This window comes from Physella acuta, unplaced genomic scaffold (genome assembly GCF_028476545.2).
Source record: "Physella acuta isolate Inbredline_101_S28 unplaced genomic scaffold, ASM2847654v3 ptg000849l, whole genome shotgun sequence".
NCBI classification, from domain to species: Eukaryota; Metazoa; Mollusca; class Gastropoda; family Physidae; genus Physella; species Physella acuta.
The window spans coordinates 122,585-140,788 of NW_026732366.1; the positions used below are offsets into that span (position 1 = coordinate 122,585).

At 37.7% G+C, this 18,204-nt stretch overlaps 2 protein-coding genes across 3 annotated transcripts in view; both read left to right on the top strand.

Moving 5' to 3' along the window:
- LOC131952068 (ADP-ribosyl cyclase/cyclic ADP-ribose hydrolase) overlaps positions 1 to 18,204 on the top strand; it is a 123,360-nt gene that overhangs the window by 97,943 nt on the left and 7,213 nt on the right. For both annotated transcript variants that reach the window (XM_059314557.1, XM_059314558.1), the window contains exon 2: positions 16,789 to 16,854. The gene's annotated coding sequence lies outside the window, so the exon portion shown is untranslated. The remainder of the gene's footprint in view (positions 1 to 16,788; positions 16,855 to 18,204) is intronic.
- On the top strand, positions 483 to 10,762 carry LOC131952067 (ADP-ribosyl cyclase/cyclic ADP-ribose hydrolase). Its single transcript, XM_059314556.1, has 8 exons — positions 483 to 589; positions 2,671 to 2,826; positions 5,934 to 6,066; positions 7,329 to 7,547; positions 8,360 to 8,439; positions 8,774 to 8,866; positions 9,141 to 9,227; positions 9,889 to 10,762. The coding sequence occupies exons 2-8, from the start codon at positions 2,678 to 2,680 to the stop codon at positions 10,022 to 10,024; spliced, it is 897 nt and encodes a 298-aa protein (XP_059170539.1). The 5' UTR covers positions 483 to 589; positions 2,671 to 2,677; the 3' UTR covers positions 10,025 to 10,762.

Here is an 18,204-nt window from a genome sequence, read left to right on the forward strand (position 1 = left end):
ACGGCAGTTTTACATGGACTATGGAAAAAACAACGGGGGGGGGGGGGGCGGACACTATTAAGTGTATATATTTTCTATATAAATTTCCATTTCGTTCTGGGGGGGGGGGGTGCGGAAGAAACTCTGCTTACAATAAGTTACAACGTGGCTATACCACCAAGACCCCTTTCTAAACCTTACTGTATCGAGAAAAATAAAAGATGACTTAACAATCTTTATCCTTGTGCCCAGGTTTAGCTTATTACCCCAGACTGACACACACACACACACATTTTAATCTCACTAATTAGTAGGCTAATTGGTGTAGACGAATAATCTCGACCTCGCGTCAATGCTCTCTCACAAAAGAGTGCCAAAGAATCCAAAGATCAGTGACTTAATTAACTCGGACTAGAGTGACTGGAGTGTACTAAAGTCTATTTAAAATTAAGAAATTCCCGAAATAGATAAACCTATCCTTGTATTGTGTAGCAGATGTTTGGTTTTTTTTTTCGGGCCATGTCAGGACTTTAAAGCTACACGTTAAAAAAAACCCACCATCAACACATACGTACCACAGCCAAGGCAGGCGTCTCTACTGCTATACTTGGTCTGTATTTATTTACCTTTCAATACTAGCGATTGTTTTAATTTACTCAAGATTGATTAAGTATTTTAAAATATAAAAAAATAAATAGTACATTTTGATCGGATATTAAAATTCATTGCTATTTTGAGACTATATTTTACCATGTAGTTTATTTCGGATCCCGTAGTGTAGTTATATAAAGTCCAGTTATATAAAAAATATACATTGATACTGTTGACATATTTCAATTTTGCCTTAAAGCTCACCACCCTCCTCTTCCACCGCCATCAGCCACAATCCTAATGTAAATACTTTTTTTTTAAGAACATCTTTATAAATATTAGACCGCCCCTGAGTCCACCCAGCGTTGATGGGTACCTAACTGACATTGTGGAAAATTAAATATCCGTACGCCCCCACCCTACCACCGCGTAGAACATCTTTATAAAGGTCTGGACACTCCCTCCCCACTACCTCGTAGAACGTCTGACAAAAATCCGGACACCCTCTCTTTTCATTAGTTTGTCCACCGTTTATTAAGGTGTCCCCTTGACCATAACCAAACACTAAAGCCCAGCACAACCAAATCTATTAAAATATAGCATAAAAATAAGTATAAATTATATGAAAATATTGACATAACATCTAGACAAGAAATTATTTAAAAAAAAAGTCCGTAGCGATGAGTAGATTTAAGTTGCCGACAGAACAATATAAAATGGTTCATAGTATAAATTTTCCTAGCGCCGTAGTTCAAAGAGAGGTAGCTTATTAGAAGGCAAGTGGAGTACTTGTTTTAGTAGATCTAAATATATGTAGTTATGCCCTTGCGTTACTAATACTGATCCGTCGTACAACCATTCAGGATTTATGAAACAGCAGGGAAAAAATAAAAAATAAATCAAAACAATTTCCGAAAAAAAAATCAGCTAGAAAAAACAAACATTTATTTCCTTATTTTAAAACGTTTTTCTTAACTCAGCTTCGCGTTTGTTTGTTTGTTTGGTTGTTTGGATGTTTGTTGTTAAAATTGACATCGAAAATTAGCCCACTTCTGATTGCTCTAGAGACCTGAAATTTGGCATGCATGCTACTTTCGCCTAACAATTTCAGATGCAATCATAAAAACTAGCAATTAGTGACCGTAATTAGCTTAATTTAATTACGCCCCAAGGACCATAAAATTGAGGACATGATTTCTAAAGATACCGACAAGACTGGAGGCCTATTGACACAGTTACTTCGGCCCCAATCGATGTGAGCGCGCTGGCCGTGATCGTATAGTGGTTAGTACTTCGCGTTGTGGCCGCGACAACCCAGGTTCGAATCCTGGTCGCTCAAGATTTTTAGTCCGTGTATTTATAAACACTTTTTTAAAAACCACGTTTTTCATGTGTAGCAACGGACTAAAAAGGAGAAAATAAAATACTTAAAAAAAACTTTTAAAAAAACCACGTTTTTTATGTGTAGCAACGGACTAAAAAGGAGAACGGACACGGTAACACATTGTTAACGGTGACACGGTTGGTACGCTGGGCATGCTAAAATACACATAAACACGTTTTTCCTTAACTCAGCTTCGCGTTTATTTGTTTGTTTATGGGAGATTTGATCACGTGATTCGTGAGTAGATCTCCACGCCAGCAACGTAAATTACACCCTTTCTCTGTTTAAAGCGTATCGGTCGCTCAAGATTTTTTTAGTCCGTGTATTTAAAAACACTTAGTCAAGTCATACTTAATCAAGTGATTAGATAAAGTAGAAAATAAACTATATAAAAAACTTTTTAAAAACCACGTTTTTCATGTGTAGCAACGGACTAAAAAGGAGAAAATAAAATACTTAAAAAAAACTTTTAAAAAAACCACGTTTTTCTTGTGGACTAAAAAGTAGAAAATAACTATTTACATACATTTGATGACAAAAAACGTGGGTCGGGCAGATGGGTCGGGAAATTTGATGGTGAACGTACCCACGTTTTTTGTCATCAAATGTATGTAAATAGTTATTTTCTACTTTTTAGTCCACAAGAAAAACGTGTTTTTTTAAAAAGTTTTTTTTAAGTATTTTATTTGTGTTTAAAGAGCCTTTTAACATTTCAGGGACACAATGGCTCGCTTGTTGGTCACCTTGCTGTTTACCATGGCAACGGCCCATCTCGTGGGCTCAGAGAAAGGAACGACCCCAAATTTAGAGGCTGTCTTTAAGGGGCGCTGCTACGACTACTCAGAAGTCGTATACAAGGCTATTCTGCCTATGTGAGCATCAGAGTTTCTTTCAGTCTTTTTTCTAGGGGGGGGGGAGGAGGAGGGGGGCACTTGATATTTTCGTGGGGCGGAATACATTTTCAGGGGGGGGGGGCGGCGAACACGGGTAAAGTATATATTTTCAATATATATTTTCAATATATATTTTCAATATAAATTCTATTTAGTTCGTGGGGGGGGGGGGGAGGGGAGAAACTCTGTAGGCATGTCTTATATTTTTTCTATCAACCATTTAAAAAAAATAACATAACAGATTAATTAATATACTTAATAATAAGTATCTGGTCTAATTAAATAGCTGACAGTAGTAGATAATGACAATATGCCAGAGTTACTGTGAACAGTCCAAATTTAAGCCTCCAAATTCTATGCATGAGACTATCGTTGAAAATTTTACCCAAACAGAATTGTTTGTATTTTAAATTCAGTGATAATAATATACTCTTAATTGAGGTAAGAAGCTATAATTTGTATGTGGTTTTCATTGTCAGTCTGAACATAATGTAGGCTATCTGTTTCAAAACTACACTATGCACATTAAAACCTACTCAAGTGGTTGTTTTTGTATACTTAATTGTATAGTTACTTCCCATTTATAAAATAAAAATAACCAAGTTACATAACTTATACATTGTTTCTCTAAGTCATTAAAAAATAAAAATAAAATTAGTACCAAAAATAAAATGCAAGTCATTCAATGTTATTTACCGTAATACTTATAATAAATGTTATACATGACAGTTAGTTTAATTTTCATGTTTTATGTGTGTTGAAAGTAAAATTTGACTTCAATTTTAACAAAAACACATTAACTTTATACAATACCCGATTTATAGATATTCGAAATTTTATTTTCTAATTTAATAGTAGATGTACCTCGAATTTGCTCATTTGGATTTTTACTTTCTCGTTGGTTTGTTTTATACGGTATACTTCACCAATGTCATCCACTCAGACTACATTCGCAAAAATTGTCTGCGGCAGCAAAGGGGTTGCGCCCTTTGAAATTCCCTCTTAGGCGAGAGCGTGGGAGAGGAGCCACCCGGACTACGGTTCGGGGGGCTTAATGAAACCATGGGCCCAATCCTTTTCAGATATCAAGACAACAATTACCATTGACCAGTCTGATGAAATAGCTCATGAGCACCCCGACTCGCCTACAGTAATGCAAGTTACCATCAAATCAAGCAATCACCAGAACATCCCTGGTCACCTCATGCGCAATATCATTAGCCCACACCAGATCCTGCTGCTCAACTATGGACGAGGGGATACCTGGTACTTCTCTTCCAACGAGCTTGATGCAGCGGATCTGGACCACCAAAACACACGGCCCATACACTTTGAATTTCGACAGATACTACAAGGACAAAATCATCGGAACACAGATGGGTCCCGCCCGCCCTAAGCAACGAAACACTAATTAAGGCACTGCAAACAATCAGCAAATCTACACCTACAATAACCACAATCCCGCACACAAACAACCGCAGATTCACCACCCAGAACGACAACCCACTACACATCCCACACTACATCAACATTACATACAAAGACACAACACGGAATATCCTCATTGCACTGTCAGGAAGACGCCAAGATTGTCAGGTGTGTAGCTCGGACAAACACTGGACCAACCATTGCCAATCATCAGCACCAGAAACAAAACCCAATGTTCACATGTCAACAACACAGGAACCAGCACCAACTGCACCGCAAGCCCCAACAGCGGAAATACCAAACAGGAAACCAACCAGCCCCTCCAAACTGTCAAGCGAGCCAACAATCTCTAATACAAGTGAAGCGAAACCACCAATCGTCAAATCAACTGCAACAACAGCCCTCAGCTCAGACTTTAATTCATAATCCTCGCTGACCCCAAACACAACCACAGTGAAGCCAATCCTTGCAATAAACAACCTTAGCACAGAATCAGAAATGGACGCCTGCACAAATCCAAAAAGGTAAAAGGAGGACAGCCCTACAGATTCAAAGCAAACAACAAAAAGTCTAAAAACCGCAAAATTGGTACATGACAACACAGAACAAGGGGAAGTAACAGAAGCACAAAAACTCACGAATCTAAAACATGATTACCGGATATGCCTTTTCTGCCCCAAGTAGCACCAAACAGTCAAGGAAGCTGTAGAGCACGAAAATGCACAACACACTAAACTCAAACAGTGCAGCGTCTGTAAGGATACAATTGCTCACAAAGACATAGGAAGACACTACCGGCTAAAACACAACAATGAAACTATCAACAAATGTTCTTTTTGTGATACATTCTTGCCACCAATAAGCACTCTTAAGCATATGATAGCACACCATTTTAATATCATGTCTCAGAAGGATAAAGAAGGTGTAAGAAACAATCTAGAACTATTCGACTCGCCTTGAAAAATGTTTTGTATAAGGTGCATAATGGAAAAATATAAACACGGTAGAATTTGTACAAATATGTCTACAATGTAATTCATGTCTCAGAAGGAAAGGAAGAAGTTAATAAGCGATCTGGAAACGTTGGGTATTAATATTAAATCTTTCTTTTAAACGTTTTGCATTAGCTACAATATAGAACTTGTATAAATATGTAACATATATGTTCATGTAAATCTGCTCTTGCTGTCAACCCTTGTTCGAATGGGAGAGCAGCAAGAGAGGAACACTATTAAACCACAGAAAAAAAAAAAAAAACTTTCTCGTTTATACAAAGTATAGAGAAAGTCTTGTAATCGTGCAAAAAAAACTCGAAGTTTTACACCTCCCTGCGTCGGAAAAACATATTTTTGCAATCTTGTCTGTATGTCTGTGTGTCTGTGTGTGTCTGTAAACACGGTAACTTGAGTACCGTTACAGCTAGGTTGATGGAATTTCATATATAAGTATTTTATCAAAATCGTAGATCCGTATAAACTTTTGAGCGATTTCCGATAACCGGAAGTTGTACTAGCGATTAAAAGATTATTTTGACTTATTGCCTAGCGATTAAAAGATTATTTTGACTTATTGCCTAGCGATTATTAGATTATTTTGACCAGCTGCAAAGCGATTAGAAGATTTTTTTCAGACTAGTGATTATCAGATTATTTTGACAGGGTGTCCACATCCTGTGATGACCTCTGGACGAAATTTTTCCAAGCTTTTTCCTTCCGTGCACCGTGTGACGTCAGAGCGGACCTCTACACGCCCTTCCTGCAGGCCGGCAAACAGAGTTTACCATCAGACAAGGTCAGTGGTCAGACTTTACCATCAGACTAGGTCAGTGGTCAGACTTTACCATCAGACAAGTTCAGTGGTCAGACTTTACCATCAGACAAGGTCAGTGGTCAGACTTTACCATCAGACAAGGTCAAACTTTACCATCAGACAAGGTCAGTGGTCAGACTTTACCATCAGACAAGGTCAGACTTTACCATCAGACAAGGTCAGTGGTCAGACTTCACCATCAGACAAGGTCAGTGGTCAGACTTTACCATCAGACAAGGTCAGACTTTACCATCAGAGAAGGTCAGTGGTCAGACTTCACCATCAGACAAGGTCAGTGGTCAAACTTTACCATCAGACAAGGTCAGTGGTCAGACTTTACCATCAGACAAGGTCAGTGGTCAGACTTTACCATCAGACAAGGTCAGTGGTCAGACTTTACCATCAGACTAGGTCAGTGGTCAGACTTTACCATCAGACAAGTTCAGTGGTCAGACTTTACCATCAGACAAGGTCAGTGGTCAGACTTTACCATCAGACAAGGTCAAACTTTACCATTAGACAAAGTCAGTGGTCAGACTTTACCATCAGTCAAGGTCAAACTTTACCATCAGACAAGGTCAGTGGTCAGACTTTACCATCAGACAAGGTCAGACTTTACCATCAGACAAGGTCAGTGGTCAGACTTTACCATCAGACAAGGTCAAACTTTACCATCAGACAAGGTCAGTGGTCAGACTTTACCATCAGACAAGGTCAGTGGTCAGACTTTACCATCAGATGGGTCAGTGGTCAGACTTTACCATCAGACAAGGTCAAACTTTACCATCAGACAAGGTCAGTGGTCAGACTTTACCATCAGACAAGGTCAAACTTTACCATCAGACAAGGTCAGTGGTCAGACTTTACCATCAGACAAGGTCAGTGGTCAGACTTTACCATCAGACAAGGTCAGTGGTCAGACTTTGCCATCAGACAAGGTCAGTGGTCAGACTTTACCATCAGACAAGGTCAGACTTTACCATCAGACAAAGTCAGTTCTGATCTGACCCAGGTAACCCACCTTTGTATTGTTCTGGTCTGACCCAGGTAACCAACCTCCCCCATGTATTGTTCTAGTCTGACCCAGGTAACCCACCTTTGTATTGTTATGGTGACCCAAGTAACCCACCTTTGTATTGTTCTGGTCTGACCCAGGAAACTCACCTTTGTATTGTTCTAGTCTGACCTAGGTAACCCACCTTTGTATTGTTCTAGTCTGACCTAGGTAACCCACCTTTCCCCAGGTATTGTTCTGGTCTGGCGTGTACGCCTTGTCCCACAGGTTCGCTGAGAACGGCATTCGTTACGTCACGCTAGAGGACACGCTGATCGGGTACCTCGCCAACTCCCTGAGCTGGTGTGGTCAAGAGATAGCCCCGGGGATGAACTACTCACGCTGCCCCAGCTGGGAGGACTGCCCTAGTGAGGCCAGTGAAAGTTTTTGGGCCGGAGCCTCTAGAACTGTGAGTTAGCGCTTCAAAAAATAAAACATATACAGATCTTCACGATTACACACTTTAAAATGCCATAAAAAAACAACAACATATACAGACCTTCACGACTATACACTAAAATGCCATAAAATAAAGACATTAAATAATATTTCTATCCCTTTTTTGTGTACACGGTCACGTGGTTTTTATAAGTCACATGTCAAAAGTTAGCCGAGTTAAGCGTGAACGGTGTGACCATTATAATTCTTCTACCCGCCCCTTTTAGTTTTTGTCTAGTGATTTATGTTCTCAACTGTGGTTTTCTAAATTTAATTTAAAAAAAATTAGATACCAGAGCAAGACCTGGCACTGAATCGTCTTAGCTATACTAGCCCCCCCCCCCCACCCCCCCCCCCCCCCCCCCCATGATATAATCCTACCCACTCATTTATTCAATCATCCTAAAACTTATAAGAAATACGGATCTACTCTTCAACTAACGTTTAACTCATGTCGCATTCACATTGACGCTAAATTTTATACGGACTCATTTAACGACCCAAATCACTTTTGTTAACCCTAAACTTTACTACTATCACTTTTGTTAACCCTTGCTTTACTATCACTTTTGTTAACCCTAAACGTTACTACTATCACTTTGTTAACCCTAAACTTTAATACTATCACTTTTGTTAACCCTTGCTTTACTACCACTTTTGTTAACCCTAAACTTTACTACTATCACTTTTGTTAACCCTAAACTTTAATACCACTTTTGTTAACCCTAAACTCTACTACTATCACTTTTGTTTAACATGCTCTCGTGTTCCCGAAATGTTCAGTTTGGTTCAGAAGCAAGAGGAAACGTTACAGTCATGGTTGACGGTTCGAATCCCAACAAGCCGGCGTACCGACGCACAAGGTAATCACGTGACCAAAGGTGTACTGTTACATTTCAACTCAGCTACAAGAGAGTGTTAAGTCGTTTGTTCAGTAAAAGGTGTATGGTTAAAAAAAAACTCTACTTTCTTTATACCATGTATAAGAATAAAGTTTATTTGATTATACACACATTTATAATTATATATATATATATATATATATATATATATATATATATATATATATATATATATATATATATATATATATATATATATATATATATATATATATATATATATATATATATATATATATATATATATATATATATATATATATATATATATATATATATACGTTGATTTCTACAGCTTCTTTGCAAAGTACGAACTCCCCGGGCTGAACAAGACACTAGTCAAAGCTGTGAATGTTATCGTGGCACACGATCTAAGCAAACCAAAATTGTGAGTAGTTCCTGGTGCCTGGTCGTGCTCTGTGAGTGAGGACCACTACAGTAGTCACATGACGTGCTAGTATTGTTGCGAGCTCTTAATCATATTCAGAATCCTGCAACAGAAAACAATTCCTTGGTAGATTACAGTCTATTTTTCCTAAATGATATGAGATTAAATGCTTATCTCGTCTAACATACTATAAGATAAAGTGTTCTTTCGTTCATGTTTAAGTAGAATCTTGTGTAAAAATACCTTGAATATTATTTTCTGTCTCCCCCACCAGAGAGGTGTGTGGCGCTGGATCCTTGATCTACCTGCAGCAGGACGTGGAGGCGGCTGGTTTTACTTTCACCTGCGTGGATGACCCCGAGTAAGTGCCAGTCTTTTGGGGGAGTTTCAGTCTTTGTAAAATATCAGTCGGGGGGGGGGGGGGGTTCAGTCTGTGGTAAAGTTTCAATGTTTGATAAAGGTTCAGTCCTTTGGAGAAGTTTCTTTGGTAAGAAGTTTCAGTCTTTGGTAAAGTTTCAGTCTTTGGTAAAGTTTCAGTCTTTTTGGAAATTTTATTTGAGACAATTTAAATCTTTGTTTAAGTTTCATTCTTTGGTAAAGGTTCAGTCTTTGGGGAATTTTCATTCTTTAGTCAAGTTTCACAGATTAATTTTTGAACCACTGTGTTTAACGATACTGAAAACTGAAAGTTGACTCTGGTGATTATAAATACAATAATAATAATGTTCATGACGAAGTCAGTAGTAGAACTCCAACATTTCTAGACTGCAAAGAGAGCTTCAGCCAAGGAAAATAACTCGTAGCTTAACGGAATTAATAATTTAATAAATAATTTAATTTTTTATTTGAAAATTATAATTATTACAAAAATATTTAGAAAAACTGGAAAAAATTCGCACTTTCATATGACCAATAACTTCATCTTCCAGATGGACCATAATTTCCCATCTCTCACCGATGATTATCTTCCCTCCCTTATATTTTTTTTACCTCCCTCATGGACCATAGTATTCTGTCCACAGTTCCGTCATCCACCTGCTGTGTGCTGACGATCCTACAAGTCGCGAGTGTCAGCTCGTGTTGTCTCACATCAACGGTCAGCTGACGGACATGCAGGAATCTTCGGGCTTCAACAACTTGCCAGACATATTCCAATAGGCAGACTTTTTTCAATATGGAGACATCCCAAATAGCAGATATATCAAAATAACAGATATTTTAAAAAAAGCAGGCATATCTTCAAAGTGCAGCCAAACATTTTCAAATGAGTAGACATTTTCAAATAAGCAGACAATCTCCAATAAGCAGACATTTTCTATTACAATAAGCAGACAATCTCCAATAAGAAGGCACTCTTCTATAAGCAGAAATTCTCATATAAGCAGACATTCTTCTATATGCAGACATTCTCCAATAAGCAGACATTATTTAATAAGCAGACATTCACCAATAAATAGACCTTCTTCTATAAGTAGACATTCCCTAATAAATAGACATTCTTCTATAAGTAGACATTCCCCAATAAGTAGACCTTCTTCTATAAGTAGACATTCCCTAATAAATAGACATTCTTCTATAAGTAGACATTTCCTAATAAATAGACATTCTTCTATAATAAGTAGACATTCCCCAATAAGTAGACACACTGTCCTAGATAGCCAGAAATATAACCAGACATCAAGGTATCGTATGAACTGCACACGAAATTTAAACCAACTAGGTGTTGACATTTATAAAACATCACTCAATATGAATCAGAGTAAAATACTGAACTAAAACAAAACATCATAAAATATGAACCAGAGTAAAATAATGATCTAAAACATCAAATTACACTTAGCACATAGATCTCTAAATGTAATTAGAATATGGCATTAAAATCAAACTCAAGCTGAATTTCGAATGTCCATTTTTGTGTGTGAAATGTGAGTCTATCTTCAAAAGTAATCAAATGGTAATTTTATTGATATTTCTTAAACTTCAGCGCGAGGTCAGGATTTTAAAATAATTTATGTAACACAACGACTGTGGTGAGAGGGAAAGAGTATTTCAATGGTACCTTGTTTAAGGCTACAAGAGAGTCCTTCACCTTAGGTCTAGTGTTTAGAGAGGCCTTGGGGTGGAGGGGAAAGGTCACAACATACGCAATCGTTTAATACTCAATTTTTGTTACTGTGCTAAGTACTTCAGTGTGTCGCTAAATGTTGAAAGCTGATTGTAATGAAGCGTCTACTTCGTGTGCCAAATTAAATTTAAATTAACGCCAGCTTAGTAGACTAAACTGTTGAATTGAGTTAATTACCATTTGTATTGAGTTAATTACCATATTTGTTTTAAGTTAATTACCATTTGTATTGAGTTAATTACCACTAGGGCAGCAAAATGTATATGTGCCCTATGTCCGATGGTTTTTAGATCAATATACAGTAGCGTTCGGTTTAGTTAGGGTTAGGCTTATAAACTAATGTCATTCATAATTTAAACTCCATTTCTCCATTGTAATATTAGGTTGCTTCGTGTGTATTTGAAAACCCGAATAGCTGAAAAATGTGTTTAAAAATATACCTACCAGTCAAAAGACACACTCCCCCCCTCACCCACCTCCCGCCAACGAGTTAACTTTACCTTCCAACGTTCGTACTAAACAGCATTTTGGTTTAAATTTAGAGACATCATTTGAAATAATTGCTGGTGAACACTATACTACTGAATATTTCTTGCAAATATTAATAATTATGTCCCTTGTTAAAAAGTATAAAAATAAAAATCAGGGGAACAAACTTAGAATTAAATAGTTGAAATCGCCAAATGAATATAAAGCGCATGTGGAATAATAAATAAAAAGCTAGTGTTTTTATTAGAAAACTTTAATATAAACAAAAACATAGTTTATAAAATTACTCTTAAAATTATTACATTTTTGTATAAAAAAGTTTTAATTTAACAGTTTACTTCACTCATAACACCCCCACTTTCTTGTATTATTATATATACAAATACTATTTCCGAATTTATAACCATGCTTATAAACTTTAATTTTAATTTTAAACTAGACGCCTATTTAAAGGGTATTTACATTTTTTGTTGTACAAAAAAATAAAAAAAATAACGGTATTTACATTTAGCCACTGTAATAGCCATATAGAATTTAACAAAGAAAATTGTGTTTCGGTCAAATTCTAAGTGTGACGCCATTAACGCCACCTCTATTTCGTCTACAAACAGACTACACACAAACACACAAAACCTACACACAAGCACATAAACCCTACGCACAAACATCAAAACCTACATACTACTGACATGTCTCCCAACACGAGTTGTTGACACATCGACCCATGACCCTCTATGTGAAAACTCGTGCTTGCGCTGAGCTTGCTTTTATGCAGCTATTGGCCAAGCCCTGCCATTTCGATTACGTACTTTGCGACTTATTACTTCCCCTTAGGGAAAAAAATAGCTCATTACTCCCCCCTAGCGACAATGGGCTCATTACTTCTATTTAGTGAAAAAAAAAATATGAAACAGCGTTTAACCAACTTTTGTTCAAGCGCCTCACTAAAAAACAACAACACAGGGACGGTGTTGTCGAATGGTAGAGCGTTTGACTGCTAGCCCAAAGGTCAAGATTCGGAATCGTAATTGTTGGACGTCTCTGAGTCCAACCAGCTCTGATGGGTACCTTACTCAAGTTGGGGAAACATACGCGACTTGGCATAGGTCTAAACACATATCTGCCCCATGTGTGGTATATATATATATATATATATATATATATATATATATATATATATATATATATATATATATATATATATATATATATATAAGTGCATATATATATATATATATATATATATATATATATATATATATATATATATATATATATATATATATATATATATATATATATATATATATATTCCCATATGTCTATACTTATTTGTATAACTATACACGTTATGAATAACTCTACCAACAATTTTTGCATAACTAGCTCTAGTCCTTCCCTCCTATAGCACTAGTCCGCACCTCTTCTGGCACTAGTTTGCACTGATCAACCTCCTGGCCGCCCCCCCCCCCCACCCTAGTCCTAACCTCCCCTAGCACTAGACCTTACCTCCCCTAGCACTAGACTACACACCCCCTAGCACTAGTGCGCGCTCACCTCCCCCCTCCCCCCCCCCCGGCCTCACTTAGCACTAGTTTAAAAAACAGCTGGTCTGGAAATTAATTTACTTAGTGCAATTCAATTATTCTAATATGTAATCAATAGCCTATTGCATCCCTACGTACCTATTAAACAGGTATTGATAATGCTCTCGCCTTTATTTTTTTGTAATTAAAATTCATACCATGGGAGTCTCAGGTTTCCCGATGCTAACACTAACCTTGTACAAGTAGACCATTATAGTTTGTGACCTAATCGTATGTTAGTCAACAGCATGAAATATAAGAAAGGAAAGGGGGGGGGGGGGCAGGTGGGAAGTAACGACCGTCAAACATAGTTAATGAATTAATTGATACTGTAGCTCATTAGAATAAATTATGTACAATGTTCGTTTTGTTTTAATGAGCGGATTTAGTGTGATTTTTAATTTTGTTTAATAATAATAATCGGGTTAATGCATCCGACTTTCACCCGACTCCCCCTTTGACTTACAGCTGTTGCTAGTTTATGAGTCCGCCTGTTACTTTTCTTATTACTCACTTCGAATTTAACAAGTAAATATGGCAGTAAAGCCAAGTACAGTCTATTTTTTCAACTTCGACTTTGTAATACAGCTCATAATCAGCGTTTAATGTTTTTTTTTCTACCACGTTTGGCGTCCACTATGTTCGGCACCCGGGGCGGCCGCCCCACCCGGACTCCCCTAACGACGCCTCTGTGAATGTCATATGCCCAGCTTGAAAGAATCGCCTAGAACCGAGTACGATTGAGAGATATGGTTGCGTCCCCATGTTCCAAAAGGGCTCAACAGAATTGATGATGACAAAGACAAGCTGTGTCGTAGAAAGATCAACTTGCTCAACGCTATTTTGTTGATGTTGATGCACTCAATAGCAAATATTTTTTCGGCGCTTGGATAATTTAACAGAAAATGGGAAATTTCCAGTCTATATATAGCCCATTTCTCGTGTGCCCACAAGGACCATATCTCGCATATATTGAGCCTATTTCTTGTGTGAGCACACACACCAGATCTCGTATTTTAGACCATCTCTTGTGTGAGCATATACACCAGTAGCGTAGCGAGGGGGGGGGGGGGGCGGGGGGGGGGACATATATCCCCGGGCGCCGACCTTAGGGGGTGCCAAAATGGGTAGGAAAAATAAATTGAAAGGTTGAGGAGGGTGCAAATCAAACGTTTGAGGGGGGGGGGGGTGCACATGGAAATCTCAAAGGGGGGGGGGGTGCAAATAGAAAGTTTGAGGGGGGGGGGTGCAAATCGAAAAGTTTGTCCCCGGGCGCCGGGAAGGGTCGCTACGCCTCTGATATACGCCAAATCTCATACATTTAGACCATCTCTCGTATTACCACCTACACCCCCTATTTAGCAGAGACTGCAAACTATTTCGAACATAGGTCAGAAAATGGCAAAAGTTCAGTTCTGATCCAATTTTTTCATAATTAACGTGGCCCAACCCGAGATAATTACAGCCCAGCTAACGGCTAGGTAATGACTCTTATCTTTAAAATATCGCTGCCTTTCTAGGTCAGGTTTTCTAAACTCATGACATTGCATGTTTCAAAACTTGTTCCTACATTAATTCTACAAAGTTCAATAGCTCGATCTATTGTTCATAATGCAACGGACACGCTGGAAGTAAATTTAGTTTAGTTAGCAAAATGAAATTTTGTGTCTTAAAAAAAGTGTTGGTTTTAGGTATAGAAAAGGCTCTTTTGATTACCAGACAAAGAGATAAATTTACAAAAAAAAAGCAACACTATTATTTTTATGTATTTAAAATCAAAATGATGAAAGCAGAGACGAGCTCAAAAATATGATGTTAAGTTCCGTTACTCTGACAAACAAGTTTTTAAAAAAAATCTTTACATAAGTAAAGCGGGAGTGATCTACCCTAAACTTTTTCGAATATTCTTATATAACACTACGTGGGATGGCAACTCGGGATTTAGACATGGTTTTTAATCTTTTTTTTTTACATAATTAAATTTTAAAAAATAGAACAGAATCTCGTGGGTAAAAGAATTGCTCGCCAAGTGAACAGAAAACAATGCGTGTATAATAGTGCGGAACATAAGTAGCCTACTTTATCAATATTGAGAAATCGGAAATAGTGTAAAGTACTACTTCCAATCACAGGAAATAACTCAAAATTTGACAGAAAACAGGGAAATAGATCTTTTACTCATATTTGAAATTTCGTCTATCTACCAAAAACCAAACAGTACTCAAGTTATAGGCTTTTGAAAGTAGAATAAGTTTCGTTTCCGTTTACCAGAAATCGTTGAAAAGTTGTTACAGAACTACAAATTTAATTTAATCTGCATATATGAAATTTCATCAACCTAGCTGTAACGGTATTCAAGTTATTGTGTTCACAGACACACAGACACATACAGACACACAGAGACACAGACACACACATACATACAGACATACAGACAAGATTGCAAAATTAATTTTTTACTACTCAGGGAGGTCTAAAACATCGAGATTTTTTGAAAATCTCCATTTCGATTTTTTGGACGATTACAATACTTCCTCTATACTTCGTATACGAGGGAGTAAAAAAGGGGAAAGTTTTCTTCTAATAGCAAGGGGCGATAACAAGGTTTGGAAAGCACGAAAGTAAATGAAGATAAGCCACGATTGTCTTAAGCTGGTCAGCATTTGGCCAGTCATCTTTAGGGAAATCCATTATAACGTTGCATCATCGACCAGCAGTGCTGGAGATCAGTGTTTCTTCCAGACTTTTTTCTCCGGGGGGGGGGGGGGGGACGGACTTGAAATTTTCGGGGGGGGGGGGCGGTAGACTTTGTTCGGGGGGGGGGCGGACACTGTTGAAAGTATATATTTTTTATATAAATTTCATTTCGTTCGGGGAGGGGGGGGGATGGACGACGGTAGACTTTCTTCGGTCGGCAGAGGCCCCCCCCCCCCCCACCGAAGAGATGCCTGGAAATAAACTCTGCTGGAGATTCGGCAATCATCCTCAATACAAGAGCTGTTTACTACAAGCTAATGAGCTTATGGAGCTTACAGAGAGCTGCTCGTGGCCGTTAAATTATCGATGGAGCTAAATCAGGGATAAACTTCAAACTTTTCAGGCACCAGATTTAGACTGCGATCTGATTCGTTGGCCGGTGTTCATAAACATCTGACTAACATACAATTGGGTAGGACCCACACCGCATGATTGTTGACTTTGTGTACATTTTTTGTTAGCCGAGCTGCGCATATTTCTGCGCAAAGCATATTTGTTGCGCCGGGCTCGATTCCGTTAGAGTACACGATCCTTTTCAAACGACACGGGCGTAGAAACAGGTTAACTCTACTTCACCTGCCCTGTGTGCCGCCATGTTCCGAAGGGAAACGTCACTACTTTTTATAAAATAGATTTGTACTTCAGGTAGGCTAGGAACGTAAATTTCAATAGCTAGAGAAAGTTAGGGGCTTTCAACAGTCAGAGGGGGGGGGGGGCGTAAAATACTGCCTAGTCAGTCTGCCATTTAATCCCCCAAAGAATACACTCAGATACACACAAACACACACACATGAACACACACACACAGTATAAACAAAAAACATTCTAAAAATATATTTACTTTTATAATTTAATGGGGCACAAAGAACTCCAAAAATACCGGTGGTCACCATCTATTGTACCGTGAGTATAATAAGCCGGCTGTTCCGCTCATTATGATATTGCGCCAGTCTCTCTTTTAAAGTGAGTTAATTATCTGTAACAGTAGGTGCATAGCTGTTACACAAATAACGGTCTTTGCCCATTGAGAGGTGAGTTTTTTTTGCTGCATTTTACAAAATAAAAAAGTTTTTTTTTTATTATAAAAATATTATTATTATTGCAGTTAAAAACAACATACAATGTTTATTAGTTAATAAATTTTTCCTTTTTTTTCTGATGCCTAAACAGTTTATTGGTTTTTTTTTTATTTTTCACAGACGGACGTTTTTTTTTTTTGCTTTAAAAATAAATGTAATGCGATTTTTTTAAATTAAAAAAAAATGTTATTTAAAAGAAAAAAACAACAACTAACATTGTACTTATTTTAAGAAATAGATTTGTATTTGTTTTGATTAAAATGATGTCTGAGTTGTAAATTTAGATTGATATAAAAAATTAAATAATTTAACACATGTTAATATTTTAACAAATTAAAACAAACCGTCTTAGCCTACCAGCATTGTGAAAAGAAAAAAAAAAAAGAATTGTCTGAATGATGATCGAGCTCCTCTCCCCCCACCCCGTCACCGGTTGCACAGGGTATTTAGTTTTTAGTTTAAGTCTCCAAACTTTTCAGTCCGAGGGCCGCTTTAAGTATAAAATTTCAGTTCGAGGGCCAGTTTCTTCCAGGCATGTCTTTGATTTTTCTGGGCAAAGTTCCTCAGCCATCACCAACAAACGTTTTTTTTTTTCCGTGGACAAAAAGATCTCCGCGGGCCGGATGAGAGGACCTCGCAGGCCGCATTCGGCCCGCGGGCCGTAGTTTGGAGACCCCTGGTTTAAGTCCACATCGTTGTTGGCGACATTCTCATTTATCAGACACAATAATCTGTAGATCATCATTAGTGTGGGGAGTCAAATAAACAATACAAGTTTAGTTGTGGGGAAATATAATCACAAAACTTTTTTTACTTAGATATAGATGTGACTGTTAGGGTTTGGCAAGTTTCACATGAATGGAGGACTTGACCTGCTAGTTAGGACACCGCTGACTGGTTCTAATTCTCTAAGTCACAGACGATCAAATATGTAGGATTATAGCATTACGAGTGAGCGACAGCATGCAAGATGCACAGATGTGCATTAAAAAAAATTAACCGCGGTCGTCCGTGACTGGTGAATCAATTAAGTCTTGTATGTGTGAATATCTGTAATATGTAAAACGAGCCGACTAGCGGCGTATCATACGCCGCTATTTAGTTATTTTATTTTCTACTTTTCAGTAATTCATAATTTGTTAATTCGACAGTACCAATGCTGCCACTTAATATATTTGCTTTAAAACACCATCAGTAGCTCGTTAAGGACGATACCCCCCCCCCTCTTTTATCTATATATAAATACGTATAAGTGGCTGGGTGAGAGATATGTAGGAGTACATGCGCTAAAGATGTTTGTTA